Source organism: Heteronotia binoei, chromosome 14, assembly GCF_032191835.1.
Source record: "Heteronotia binoei isolate CCM8104 ecotype False Entrance Well chromosome 14, APGP_CSIRO_Hbin_v1, whole genome shotgun sequence".
NCBI lineage: Eukaryota > Metazoa > Chordata > Lepidosauria > Squamata > Gekkonidae > Heteronotia > Heteronotia binoei.
The window spans coordinates 26465329-26480239 of record NC_083236.1 but is presented as its reverse complement, the minus strand read 5'-3'; the positions used below and the strand labels follow the sequence as shown (position 1 = coordinate 26480239).

General features: G+C 44.2%; 1 protein-coding gene across 10 annotated transcripts in view; it reads left to right on the top strand.

Moving 5' to 3' along the window:
- CNOT1 (CCR4-NOT transcription complex subunit 1) overlaps positions 1–14911 on the top strand; it is a 97057-nt gene that overhangs the window by 67114 nt on the left and 15032 nt on the right. For 6 of the 10 annotated variants that reach the window (XM_060254380.1, XM_060254387.1, XM_060254389.1 and 3 more), the window contains 9 exons: positions 130–426; positions 1922–2062; positions 2151–2255; positions 5677–5796; positions 6417–6608; positions 7311–7453; positions 8044–8152; positions 8254–8423; positions 11920–12172. In XM_060254380.1, the coding sequence (XP_060110363.1) occupies positions 130–426; positions 1922–2062; positions 2151–2255; positions 5677–5796; positions 6417–6608; positions 7311–7453; positions 8044–8152; positions 8254–8423; positions 11920–12172 (1530 nt within the window). The remainder of the gene's footprint in view (positions 1–129; positions 427–1921; positions 2063–2150; positions 2256–5676; positions 5797–6416; positions 6609–7310; positions 7454–8043; positions 8153–8253; positions 8424–11919; positions 12173–14911) is intronic. The other 4 variants (XM_060254386.1, XM_060254385.1, XM_060254381.1 and 1 more) reach the window with 1 other exon arrangement.

The following is a 14911-nucleotide window of genomic DNA, read 5'->3' as shown; positions in this document are numbered from 1 at the left end:
GTGAGGCCAACCACCTGCCTCCTAAGGGGGATTTGCCTGCAGGTCAAGTCTCCATGTATTTGTGATGGCTCAGAAATATTTGTGTATGTGTTGGAGATGTGTCATATGTTGGTTTTTCTGTTGTCCTAGATCCCCTTGTTTCAAGCACACCCACAGTTAAAGCAGTGTGTGCGCCAGGCCATTGAGCGGGCGGTTCAAGAACTTGTACATCCGGTGGTGGATCGGTCCATCAAAATAGCCATGACTACATGCGAGCAGATAGTAAGGAAGGATTTTGCGTTAGACTCAGAAGAGTCACGCATGCGCATAGCAGCACACCACATGATGCGAAATTTGACTGCTGGCATGGCTATGATTACCTGCCGGGAACCGTTGCTGATGAGCATAGCTACCAACCTGAAGAACAGCTTTGCTACTGCATTGAGGGTATGTTTGCAGGTCATAAGAAGACTTTATTTTTAGCAAAATTAGCTAAAGCTGTAGCTCGTGAATTTCAGTGCTGGATGCCACCAATCAATCCTCCCCAGATTAAATATATATAAAAACCACTCATGAACTTGGAACAAATTCCATAAGCTTAATTGTGTTGGTCCAGGGGTTCCCAGCCTTGTTGAATCCATGGCACACCACAACAAAATGGCTGCCATGGGGGTGGGTTGGACAGTGGCTACCATGGGGGCTGTGTCAAAGGTTTGGAGGTTCTACAAAATATTAGGAGGTTCCAGCCCAAGCCTCTTCCTATCATGGAGGCAACTTTCTCACCAAGGAACATATCAGCAGGAGCTGTGGTTCTCATGGGCACCACGTTGGGGATCAGTGTGTTGGTCTGTTGCAGCTCCTTAAAGGTATATAAGCTAATGCCAGAAGATGCCCCAGCTGGCCTCTTTTCCTTCCTACCCGTGTTACTTCAGTGCTGTGGATTATTCCTGTTAGCTTTTCCCTCACTCATGGTGGCAAGAGCCAGAGAGCAGTCCGGAGACCCAGCTTTTCAGAGGTGCTGCCTGTGAACTGAGATGCAAGCTGAAGTAGGGTTTCCTTCCACATTGAAGGTTCTGCGCCCCATCCCCCACTCCTGGTTTAATTAATTTACTTCTGTATGAGTTGGAATGCAGATAGCTTCCCAACCAGCTTTGGTAGCACCATTTCCCTCCCTTCCCTCCATTTTTTACTTTTTTCTGAAAACTGCCCATTCTGTTTGTGTATCTGTTGGAAGTATGACATAAAACTAGGAGCCTGGAGAGCTCTTCAGCTGAAGAGAGGCAAGCTGGCCTGTGGGCTTCTCAAAGCAAACTGTAATAAGTTCTCTCACTTCTCATCACATGGAGGAGCACACTTTCAGCCCCAGAGATTAATTCCTAAGGATAAATTTTGGCAAAATGCAGGGTTAAATTGACAAGTGTTAGAATTGTTGGGACCAAAAACATTTCCTCACATTTTAGGAGTTTTCCAGAAAAGTATCTGATGGATATGTACGGGAATCTGACTGTGTAGCAGAGATAATGCTGTTTATTTAATGTTGATAATGTCTTTACTATAACCTACTTCATTAAAGGAAAATACAAGTTATAAATGGATTTGATATTAGTGTTTCCTGTAAAAGAGGCGTGCATGATACCTGTTAAGGAATCATAAGCATAGTGTAGGCATTAGTGTTGGGCTAGGATCTTGGAGACCCAGGTTTGAATCACAGCTCTGCCGCAGAAGCTTGCTGGGTGACCTCAGGCCAGTTACAAACATTCAGCCTGCCCTCTCTTCCAGGGTTTTTGTGAGTAAAAAATGGAGGAGAGGAAAATGATGTAAGCCACTTTTGGTCCCCATGGGAAAGCAAGGTGGGGGTATAAATGAAGTCAGCAAATAAAAATAAGTTAAGCACTACAGAGCAGAAATGAATGTTTCTTTAATGGCTTGCCTTTTGTGATAGGCTGCTTCACCACAGCAGAGGGAGATGATGGAGCAGGCTGCTGCACAGTTGGCTCAGGATAACTGCGAGCTGGCATGCTGCTTCATTCAGAAGATGGCTGTTGAGAAAGCAGGTCCTGAAATGGATAAGCGGCTGGCTACTGTAAGTGTGAAGGGCCCAGTGTTTACCACTTTAAAAGCTCAGCTCTATCCATTTAAATCAAGGTAACCTTTTAATTTTATTTTGCCAGGAATTTGAGCTTAGAAAACATGCCAGACAAGAGGGTCGTAGGTACTGTGATCCTGTAGTACTGACTTATCAGGCTGAGCGGATGCCAGAACAGATCAGGTTAAAGGTAAGAAGTGGTTCAGAGGATTATGGGTGATGGTATCTATTGTCAAAATTAGGATAGATGATTCTGTATCGGCGATAAATTCAGATGCTTCCCCCCTCCAAGGTTTGCTTTCTGCTTAGCAATTCATTGAGTAAGAACAGAATACTGGAATTACTTCTCAATGTGTTCTATTTCATGTGGATTGAAAGCTTTTTTTTCTTGCTCTTTAGCTGCAAAAAAGGCTATGCAAGCCATCTTGTATCAGGAACACCTTGGCCTGATTTTCTAGTAAGCTGTATTCAACCTCAAAAGACATTGCATTTAAATAAAAAGCACTCACTGCCTAGAGAGCAGTGAGGCAAAACTATGCGCCCCCTTGCCCAGCTTGCCCGGAGGTATGGGCTTGGTTGTCATCAGTACGCTGATGATACCCAGCTCTATCTATTGATGGAAGGCCGGACTGGTGATGTCCCTACAAATTTGGACCGGGCGTTACAGGCCGTGGCTGACTGGCTCAGGCTGAGCAGGCTGAAGTTGAATCCAACGAAGACTGAGGTCCTTTGCGTGGGTCGGGACGGACCGGGGGGGGAGATTACTCTGCCAGCTTTTGACGGTGCGCCACTGACACCAGTGCGCAGGGTCAAGAGCCTGGGGGTGCTACTGGAATCCTCGCTATCAATGGAGGCCCAGATAGCTACCACCGCAAGATCCGCCTTCTTCTATCTCAAGAGGGCGAGGCAGTTGGCTCCCTTCCTGGAACGCGACGACCTAGCAACTGTGATCCACGCAACGGTCACCTCAAGACTAGACTACTGCAATGCCCTCTACATGGGGCTGCCCTTGTGCCGAACGCGAAGACTTCAGGTAGTGCAGAACGCAGCGGCCAGGCTGTTGATGGGACTACCTAGGTGGGAACATGTGCGGCCGGTGCTGCGGGATCTGCATTGGCTACCGGTCGTCTACCGCGTTCGGTATAAGGTGCTGGTTATTACCTTTAAAGCCCTATATGGCCGAGGACCTGCCTACCTCAGGGACCGCCTCTCCCCATATATCCCCAGGAGAGCGTTAAGATCTAGCTCCCAAAACCTCCTACAAATCCCTGGGCCAAGAGAGGCTAGAATGAAGATAACTCGAGAGCAAGCCTTCTCATTAGTGGCCCCGCGCTGGTGGAATCAACTCCCAGAGGGGGTGCGAGCCCTGCGGGACCTGAACCAGTTCCGCAGGGCTTGCAAAACCTCTCTTTTCCAACTCGCATTTGAATTAGGACCAGACTAACTTGATAAAATCATTCTAACTCTAGCCATCTTATGTTGTAACTGAAGCTGATAATATGTAATTGTGACATCAGAAATTATAGCACCTATTTTTATGTATTTTAATCTATATATGTAATTGTATTGTATTCATAATGTTTATCTGCTTTTAATTGAATCATGACGTTGTCATGTCTGTGAGCCGCCCTGAGCCCGCCTTTTGGTGGGGGAGGGCGGGATATAAAAATAAAATTTATTTATTTATTATGTTTTTGGGATTGAGGGCAGAACTCATAGAAAAAAAGATTGCTCAGAGGATCAGCTGTTGTACTGAGATGGATCCTCCAGCTAGTGGTGTGCGAGGGGACAGGCTGTGATCCAGTGGTAGAGCAGCTCCTTGGCATGCAGAAGCTCCCAAGTACAATCTCCAGCACCTCATTAAAAAGGATCAGGTAGTAGATGAGGTGAACAGACTTCTGCTTGAGACCCCTGAGGGCCATTGCCAGTCAGAGTAGACAGTAGTGACACTAATGGACATAAGAGAAGCCATGTTAGATCAGGCCAAATGGCCCATCCAATCCAACACTCTGTGTCACACAGTGACCAAAAAAACCCAAGTGCCATCAAGAGGTCCACCAGTGGGGTCAGGACACTAGAAGCCCTCTCACTGTGTCCCCCCCCCCAAACACCAAGAATACAGAGCATCACTTGCCCCAGACAGAGTTCCAACAATACGCTGTGACTAATAGCCACTGATGGACCTCTGCTCCATATGCTTATCCAATCCCCTCTTTAAGCTGTCTATGCTTGGATCAATGAGCTAATTCAGTGCAAGGCAGCTTCATATGTGTTCATGTGATGGCAACTATTCACCTTCGTTAGAGTATCCTGATGCCATCTGAATTATTCTTTGCACATTTATAGCACTTGTCATGGCTGAGACCCTTGGTAGTTTCCTTACAGAGTGGAACTGTGGGCAGAGCAGGAGGAACGGACTTAATTTCCTTTCCACAGTTTGTTTGCAGGGTCACTTCCCACTGCAGGAGCAAGGGATAAGGGATGCTATCTGGTGTATCTCTTTAAATCCGTCTTTCCTTGGAGTCAATGCTCTCTTCTTTCAAGATAGCAAACAACTTACCTAGCACAGGTATGCTAGATAGGAGCTCATGGTGACAGTGTAACTATATCAGAATGTGGCTCCTTGGTCAGACTGATAAAAGGAAGACATTTGCAACAGTGATTGGCAAGCTTTTCTTTTTTAATGATAGTCAGTGCAGTGGAATTAGTCAGGGGTGGCCAACGGTAGCTCTCCAGACTTTTTTTGCCTACAACTCCCATCAGCCCCAGCCAGCATGGTCAATGGCTGGGGCTGATGGGAGTTGTAGGCATAAAACATCTGGAGAGCTACTGTTGGCCATTCCTGGTCTATATGACAGGTTTTGCAGGCCAAAATGGCACATGGTCAGGATAAGGATCAGGATGGAGGATGAGTAGGCAGCAGAGAACAGAAGAATGAGGTTGTTGGGGAGGCATGCTGGAGCTGGCAGGACATATCTTCTCAACAGTCAGGAGTAGAGTGAAACAAAAGTGACATATCTGAGGGTGCATGAGGGCCAAACTAAAGGACAGAGCCTCCCCTCCATCCTATGGGGCTCTGGCAGGAATGGCCATGGAATAACTGGATGTCTTGCATGCTCCTTGAAGAAGCAGCAGGAGCATACCCTAGTATATATAGGAGTTTCTTTATTGCATTTGTGTTTTGCCTTTTTCCACCATGGAACTCAGGCTGGATGTAAAAAGGGTTCCTACAAAGGTCCTGAACAGACAGTTAACTGCTTAGCTTGCGCAAGGCAGCTGAATCACATAACCTCCCAATCATATCCTGAGCTGCATTAGTTATGAAAAGTTATACATCAGAGTCAGGCCCTTATTCATCTGCTTGTTACATTGATGTCAATAAAGCGCCATGCATAGTAGTGTTGTGGGCATCAGTCACTTTTCTCCATACGTCTCTTGTGAATTAAAGGTAACCTTTCTTGATTTATCCCCCTCATCCATTGAAACTGGTTACTTAAATAGTGTGGGATCTTCAGATATGTGCCTGAATGTTTCCTGCTTAATACCACCTGTACGTGTTTTGCTGAAATATTGTTAAATAATATTTTTATTGCTTTCTTTCACTCTTAAAGGTTGGTGGTGTGGACCCAAAGCAGCTAGCTGTTTATGAAGAATTTGCACGTAATGTCCCTGGTTTCTTACCAACCAATGACTTAACTCAGCCTACAGGAATCTTGGCACAGCCTATGAAGGTAGAAACTCAGCTGGGTATCGTTAAAGCTGTTCTAAGGCTTCATGATTTAGTGGAATGCTAATATGAATTAGGCTGTCAGAGAGCTGTTCACAAACAATTGGAGCATATCTGAAGTTCTGTGTTGGTCTTCAGAGGAATGTTGATTAATGGCACCATAAATTCTGTGGGAAAGTTTGAATTAAAGTTAACTTCACACATTGTTTATGACTCTATCTAGTAGATAATGGGCAAGACAGGGTAGATAAAGAGTTAAGACATTTAAAATGCCTTTTAAATTACACTGGAAGTAAGCATTGTACAGTATATTTCTACAGTAGCAGACATATTCAATTAAATATTTAAGAAGCTTGTAGCATACCTTCTGAGGCATGCTTGATTTGCTTTTAAATCATATAGGTGTTCATGGTTATAACAACCACTTAGTTTGCAAATGTTTGGGAAGTGTCTAAATAATACAAGCAAATGTTTGATTTAAATTGGTGACTTACAGTGCCATTCTAAGCAAAGTTACATCCTTCTGTTAGCTTCACTGGACTTTGCAGTGCTGTTTAGGACTGCTTTTTGTTAGCCTGTGCACCAGCTAAACCAGGTAATGTTCTTGTGTTTTTCCTAAATCAGCAAGCCTGGGCAACGGACGATGTAGCACAGATCTATGATAAATGCATGACAGAACTGGAACAGCACCTTCAATCCGTTCCTCACACCCTGCCCATGAACCCGCAAACCCAAGCCTTACGAAGCCTCTTGGAGGCAGTGGTTGTGGCTCGTAACTCTCGTGATGCTATTGCAGCTCTAGGACTGCTCCAGAAGGTTTGTGTGTGAACTGTTGAGCTTTATCCATTAACATGCAGCTTGGGAGGGGGGCAGGGTACAGCATAGTATCCAAAAGCTGTTGGTTTTCTGTTCCATGTCCTCTGAGGTGGCTGGTGTTCTGTGCTCATTTATTTGGCGAACCAGTAGGACTCACAATAGTGCATCTGTGATCTAGATTGCTTAGGGTAGGACGAAAGAGAACACGTGCTTTATGAAAAACAGCTTACCTTTCAAACAGAAACAAAGACCAGTCTGAAATGCTGTTTTGCTTTTCATGAGGGAAGAGTTCCATCACAGTTTTCAAGCTTGTGGGGAGGTGCTTGTACATCGCTTAGTAGAGAATGTACCATAGTCTAGTGCAGGGGTGGCCAAACTGCAGCTTGGGAGCCCCATGTGGCTCTTTCACACATATTGTGTGGCTCTTGAAACCCCCACCACCCTGTTGGCCAGCTTGGAGAATGCATTTAAATGCATTTAAAGTTAAAATTGTTTTCTTTCCATCTCTCCCTCCCCCATCTCTTTCCTTTCCCTTCCCTTCCTTCCTTGTCTTGTAGCTCTCAAACATCTCACCTTTATTGAGTGGCTCTTACGTTAAACTAGTTTGGCCACCCCTCATCTAGTGATTTGTTCTCCAGGCTAATGCAAGAACCTAGGCAATTTTTATTCTTAATGTGTGTCTCCACGTTGTTCCTTCTGCAGGCTGTTGAGGGCCTGCTGGATGCTACTAGTGGTGCAGATGCTGATCTTCTTCTCCGCTATCGAGAGTGTCACTTGCTTGTTTTGAAAGCCTTGCAGGATGGCCGTGCTTATGGCTCTCCATGGTGTAATAAGCAGATCACAAGGTCAGTTTTGACCGGCTAGGGGAGGAATAAGGATTTGAAATCCATAGGCGGCTATGTGAAGATACTTTTATTTGGATGAGCATACCAGACTGTGTAATACAGAGGGGACTATTTAAGTTCGTAAGAAATCCAGCACCCTGACCATCCTGAGGTGCATTGTCATTATGTTTAAAACTGAATTGTTATCTGGTGGCCTGGGGAGTCAGGATGGGTCTGCAGTCCTTGTGTTTGTAGTTTGGTGGGAGCAACCCCTTTCCTTCATGAAAGCATTTCATTCATTTCAGAAATATTTTGTAGGTGTTCCACCAGAATTCCTTAACTTTTTCAAGTCGGTAAAACATTTTTTTTGAACAGATCCTTAGAAGAAGCCTTTAAAAAAAAAATCCAGGCTTTCATATCTCTGCCCATACTCTGCATCTTGGTTCTGTATAAAGTGTGGAATAGTAGTTCAGTATTGTTCTTGCTTTGTGCTTGAAGTTGGTCCCTACATGGAGAATGCTTGAAGAACTAATTCATACCACAGATCTGTATCTGCTGTGTTTGCTGAAGAGCAAGCCAGGCTAACATGAGAAAATGACTGACTTTTGCAGATGCCTGATTGAATGTAGAGATGAATATAAATACAATGTAGAAGCGGTAGAGCTGCTGATACGTAACCACCTAGTTAGCATGCAGCAGTACGATCTTCACTTGGCTCAGGTGAGATGCTGGCACTAACTTTTCATAAAGTTTCTTTGAAGGCAGTGAGACAAAAGCAATTCACCCATCGTGTCTTTTCTTTTCTTCTTTTCTTTGGGCAGTCGATGGAGAATGGCTTGAACTATATGGCTGTGGCATTTGCAATGCAATTGGTAAAAATCCTCTTGGTGGATGAGAGAAGTGTAGCTCACATAACGGAAGCAGATCTGTTCCACACAATTGAAACTCTGATGAGAATTAACGCTCACTCCCGAGGGAGTGCACCAGAAGGGTAATTTTGAAATAATGTCCAGTACTGTTCTTCGCTTGTAGAGTGTCCTGAGTGTTCTCTGTAAAATCGCACAGAGGCTCTTGTGTCCCAGGATTACTTTATTTACTAGTTTTTTTTCATCACTGCTCACCCTAAGGGGGGCTTGTGACAGCTTACAACATTAAAACCAGTACGGTAAAACACCATAAAAACAAATATTAAATTATTAAAATACTTGGCTATTACCATACCAGTCCTCCCTCTGAGTTGTGGAGTCTTGTGAACAACAATTCTACTTCATGAGCTACTGACATCAAAGTTGTGAGTGAGTGATTTGGCTACTGCATGAATTAGTTTGCTCTGGGGCCATGCTTCCTGGGCTAAGTCAAAAATGTCTCAGCCAGAGGCTAAAAAACCGTGAGCTAGCTCACACTAACTCAGCTTAGAGAGAATACTGCATACCACTTTTAAAACAGCCTAGACATATGGTTACCTTCCAAAGGCCAACCTAAACAATTCAGGCTTGCATGCTCTGCGGAAAGTAAACAAATCTAGTAGGGCATAGATGTCATTGAGAGTGCATTCCACAGGGTAGGAGTCATGACTGAGAAGGCCCTTCCCCTGGCAACAGCTAACCAAGTCATCCTGGGGCCAGCAACTGCAAGAGGCCTCTAGATAATGACAAAAGGAGAAGCACTTCCATAGGTATGAGGATCCCAGATGGTTAAGAATTTTAAAAGTTAACACCATCACCTTGAATTGGATCTGCAGACTAATTGGTAGCCAGTGCAGCTGCCACAGAATTGGGGTAATATGAGCTGGCCATGATGTTCCAATCAGCAATGTGGTAGCTGCGTTCTGGACCACCTGCAGTTTCCAAAGCATTTTCAAGGGTAGCCCTATGTAAAGCAAATTGTAGTAGTTTAAGCTGGAGATGACCATTGCAATGAATTAATGTGACAAGGTCTGACCCAGAAAAATAAGGAACCAGCTGACTGGCCTGGTGTAGGTGAAAAAATGCTGACTGTGCTAACCATGGACACTGGTTTCTCCAGTGATAGTGCAGAATCCAGCCACACCCTGAAGTTCTTTACAAAGTCTGCAGCTGTCAAGTGGACTGATCTTCCTGTTGGTATTTAAGTCTTTTCCAGCTACATGACCTCTGCCTTTGATGGATTCAACTTCCGCCAACTACCCCTTATCTACCACATCCAGACACTGGGATAGTGCCGAGAGACCTGCTGCCAGCTGCTTATCTGGCAGCAGGAAGGAGTGTCATGGCATATTGAGGGCACCCAACTCCAAACCTACTGCCAATCTTGGCAAGAGTGTGCATAAATGTGTTAAATACCATAAATTACTGAATGAGATGTAGAGCTGAACATGTTTCATAGCTTCAGCCCATCTAGGCCAAACTGTTCTTTGCCTCTTTGGTAATCCAGAAAGGTTTATCTTGCCTTCGTAGCAGTGGACCCCTTTAGATCGCAGCTGTTCCATATAAAAAATCTTTTGCATGTGGAGAAGATTGCATCGAAGAGGAAGCTTGAGTAGTTATTTCTTGTGTACTAGTTTTCAGTTCTAAATATGTCTGACCCTGAAGAGCAGAAGCTGACTTGTTCTCAGTGGGGGAGGGGAGAAGAAAGCAAGCTCAGAGGGCCATGGTGGAAGCAGGTTGTCAAGAGTCACTCCATTTTGTCCTATTTTGTTCCTCTTGTCATATGTATTCAATTATACAATGCTATGCTTGTGGTTGCTATGCCTTTGATATAACTGTTACTTGCTGTTTATCTGGAGGGAGGATGGTGTGTCTGGAAATTGGCTGGTTGCTATGTAATCAAGGTCAAAGAACTGGAGGAGATGCGTACCATGAACTGATAGTAGGCACCTGTGATGATGAGAGCTTAGTAAAACCCGCATGCAAAACCCCCGCTTTTGCTTGGCGCACTTTAGCTTGAATTATAACAGCCAGGGCAAAGGTTTATAAGTCAGAGGAACTAACAAAGAGGTCAGTTCCAACAACGCGTGTGTATGCCCATGAAGCTGGAATAAAGATCTTGAACTCTGCTTGTCTTATCCTTGACTCTCAGTCTGACACAGGTGTGCCCCCAAATTTGAATTAAAAGATTCTTGTGCTAGAAAATCTGCTGGACAGGCTAAGTTTCAAGCTATGGCAGCAGTATTCAGAAAACGTGAATTCTGGTCGCTTTCTAAATTTCCTTTTGGAAACTTCACTTGACATCCCTCCCCGAACATACACACCGCACACATTCAGCTATTGAACTTACCATATTTGAAGTTAGTAATCAGATACTAGCTGGTCACTTGATCTGTTTGGTTTGTATCAAGCAGCCCCAAATACCCAATGAACCAGTTTGCATCAAGTTTTTCCATGACGCTGCCCATTCAGATTGGCAGCCATTAGCTGCACTAAAGTCTGTGTAGATGAACACCATAGGTGTGATTTTATTGAACTGCAGCTTTCATTGGTGAATGATTTAATTGTTTATTTAATCAAGTGCCTTCTGAGCAGAGCACTTAGTCAGCAAGGATGGGGGAGTAGTATAATTCAGTCTGTGAAAACGTATATGCATGAAAAGCCAATTGCTCTGTACTGCACATTTAGTAAGGAAAACAATAAAACAATCTGAACAGGATGTGAGTGGGTGTTGGCGCATCCTTCTTATCTAGTGGTGAGAGTGGAGATTGTAATGCCAGCTGGATTTGGGTATAAACATGAAGGAATATTGTGTGAAAACTGCATCCTCCCCTATTCCCTTGATTGGCAGCTGCTAAATGCTGGCCTACAGAGCATTTACTCCATCTGTTTGTGAAGTCACTTGTGAGAGCCAGTGTGAGGTGGTAGCTAGGCTAAGACCCAGGAGACCCTAGGACCAGATCCTTCACACAACCATGAAGGGCTGACCATGTGTCAGTCTTTCAACTTAACATGCATCACAGAGGTGGTTCTCAAGATAAAATGGAGAGAGGAAACAGTGAATACTTCAGCCACTTGGAGGAAAAGAGAAGTTCCAGGAGATGCGTAAGTGAGAGAGCAAGAGAACATCGTCTCACAGCTCCAGCAGATTCCTTTCTGGAGTCTAAGTTTGCAGTCTTCTCCCCACACCACTGGGAAAGCAGTCTTGGGAACTAGGTCTTGGACTGTGGTCCATATTATTCTCCAAATTTTCTGAGAAATGGCTCATTATGCTACCTTATTATACCATCTTTTTGAATTTCTGAACTTCAAAGCTTATGGCAGTGTGGATAGCTTTTTGGACTTGGACAGAAGAGGGCTTGTTTAAAATCCCTGTTCAGCTATTACTGGCTGCCCTAGGACAAACCACTAATTCTTATTTATAGGTGAGTTAATAGAGTGAAAATGGGTGGTTCCCCCCCCCCCCCAATGTCTCTGTGGAGGAGAGGATACAAATCAGAAGAAAGCATTTATTTTTTCTTGATGACGTTTCCGCATCCGAACCATCGAAAACTAAGCTTCTGCATCTTGGATCTCTTCTAGGTTACCACAGCTGATGGAAGTGGTGCGCTCCAACTATGAAGCCATGATTGACCGTGCTCATGGAGGGCCAAACTTTATGATGCATTCTGGAATCTCTCAAGCCTCTGAATATGATGATCCCCCTGGCCTGAGGGAGAAGGCAGAATACCTGCTGAGGGAATGGGTCAATCTCTACCACTCTGCTGCAGCTGGTCGTGACAGTACCAAAGCATTCTCTGCGTTTGTTGGACAGGTAGAGCTTTTGGAAAGAAAGGTGCTTTTTATTCGACATTAGGGCGTAAAGCCCTTTGATCAAGTATGGTGTTGTGTAGCTGCGAGTCCCCCAAGCTTTCCTGTTCACAACCTGTCATCCCTGTGTGCACATACCTAGTAGATCTGAAATACCGTTTTTCTGTTAGATGTGTGATGTTTGCTTGCATAATGTGGGATCAGAACTAATGAGTCAGCCTTGCCAATATGCTGTGGTCATTTAATGTCCCCTGCTCAAAAAAAAAGTTGCTCACGGGGAGAGATGCTTTTGCAGCTAACATAGCATTAACATAGCAAAGAGTCTTTGCAGTCCTCTGTTAGTAAGGTTCCAGTTCAGTTTCTCCTACTAGCAAACAGGTCCCATTCCAAGTGTCCTTTTAAATCTGATAATCACACTTGGTTCCAATTGATCTCTTTTTTAGCTGAGTAGCCCATAATCACAGATACCCTGCACAGTCTCATTCTTGGTTGAGGTTCTGCACCACATGATGTCATTGAAGACAGGAAAATCCTAACAAATACTCCAAGTTGGCTTTTTAAATAGGCCGGAATCATCATAATATCCTTTTTTAAAAATGGATTTTGAATTGAAGATGTGAATTTTACTGCCACACAACAGGATTGAAACAGAAAGGCTAAACTCTGTAGTTCTGTGTCAGGGTAGTAGGGCATCCTGTATACTAAGTTTTCATCTCCAGTAGGCAGAGCCAAGAATGTTCTTTTAAAGACCCCAGGTTCCCATGTGATGGTAGGGCTCCTGTCCTACTAGCTGCTGATGCCTCAGTTTGTCACAGAAGCCCAAAGTTTATGAAGTAGCCAAGAGTTGAATTCTCTCAAGGGGGCAGAGTTCTGATCCCGTGGACTTGAGTAACCAAAGTCTCTGGAACCTCATCCAAACCCTCCCCCACACATAGAACTGAGTAGTACAGCTGTCCAGAGCAAGGGCTGAACCCAAGTTGGCTAACACCATAACTGCACAGGGATAGGAGAAATTGGCTCAACCCAGCACAAGAGTGCCAGCTCTCCTATTGCATATCTGCCGTCCTTCCTGAAATTGCACCTTACAGACCTTGAACTGTACAGACCCTGTCTGCAATTTTCTGCTAAAGCCATGGCTTAAGCAGGGGTGGACAATGGTAGCTCTCCAGATGTTTTTGCCTACAACTCCCATCAGCCCCAGCCAGTATGGCCAATGCCTGGGGCTGATGGAAGTTGTAGGCAAAAAAAATATCTGGAGAGCTACCGTTGGCCACCCCTGGCTTATAGAAATACCTGACTCAGAAACTGGCAGGTAGGTTTGGGCTAATAACTCACCTCACCTGTCGGTCCTTCACAGATTTCAAGCTCTTAGGAGAACTTGCACAAAAGCTCTAGTTACCCTGACTAAAAGATATATAGCCAAGTTACCTTGGTTCCTTTTTTCTGCAAACTATTCTTTAGGCCTAAAGAGCTCTGAAGTAGCAGATCTAGATCGAAATCTCAAAGGCAGCTGGCAGGAACAGTTCCTCCTTCAGACTATCTCTTCTTGCCTTCAAAGGCGAACAAAATGTAATGCCAGACCATAAAGCCCCACCAGGAAAGGGGGCTGTCTCCTGTACCTTATCAGGCTTGGGAGAAAAGTCAGTGTCTACCAGTTTTTTGTTTATGTTCACATCCAACCTGAAAAGGATTCTGCAGCCACAATTTCACACCATATTGAGAAAAATCATCTAAATAAACAATACTTTAAATGATAAGTTATCTTAATTTGATTTCTATGAACACCTTCTCACACTATAAGTAAACACCAAGTACAGCTTTTAAAAAGTCCATGGCAAATAGCTTCCGTAGTCCTGTGGTATACTGAAAGAAACTGTCTCTTTAAACTAAAAAGTTTTTAGACGATGCCATGCACGTAATAAAGGGAAAAGAAATTTCCAATGTTCTGCTGGTGGTCACTGAAGATTCCAAACCAGTAGAAACAGACAGTAATTCCACAGGAAAAGATCACAGGAGAGGATGAGAGAACTTGCCAAATCTAGACTTTTGTGGCAGTTTCACAACCTTCGTCTGCTCTCTCGTGCATTCAGTTCCTTTCACAGAGCCACAGTGTGCAATATTTTTATGTAAGTTTAATGCATACTTCTTATCATTCTGTTCTTGAGACAAAGTTGATTCTCCTGTCAGCCAAAACGTGAGGATCTGCAATAGGTAGCTGGAGCAAGGCCAACTGTCCATTCCCTCTTGGAGAATCAGCTCCTAAGAATAGTAATATTTTCCCCAGCTAAGTCCTGGGGGTTTGGTCCCAATCTGAATCAGAGCTGGAACATCCATCTGGCTAGAGCTTCGAGCAGTATGCATAGCGTTTCCATTCTTCTCCGACCAGATGAAGAACAGTGACATGTTCAGCATCATACCTGCACAGGCCAATGGGGCTAAAGTATCTTTTTCAGAGAGGAAACAGAAGTAAGGGCAAAGAGGCTAGACACACAGTCCTCTCCTAAATACCCTTCCTTCCCTAATAGAATATGTTCAACCCTTTACTTAAGAAACTGTGCTTGGGGCCTCAAAGTAATCAGGATGTGAACAGAAGAGGAAGAAACTTGGTCTTAATCCAATTAGGCAGAGCCTATAGTTCACTTTTAAGTTTAGTCTGTGATAATGGTAACAAAAAGAAAATGGGAGATATTAAGGGCTGTGTAATGCTATCCAGAAGAACTGATCCAAGTGGTACAGGACTTGCTTTATCTCCTTGTGTGACAAC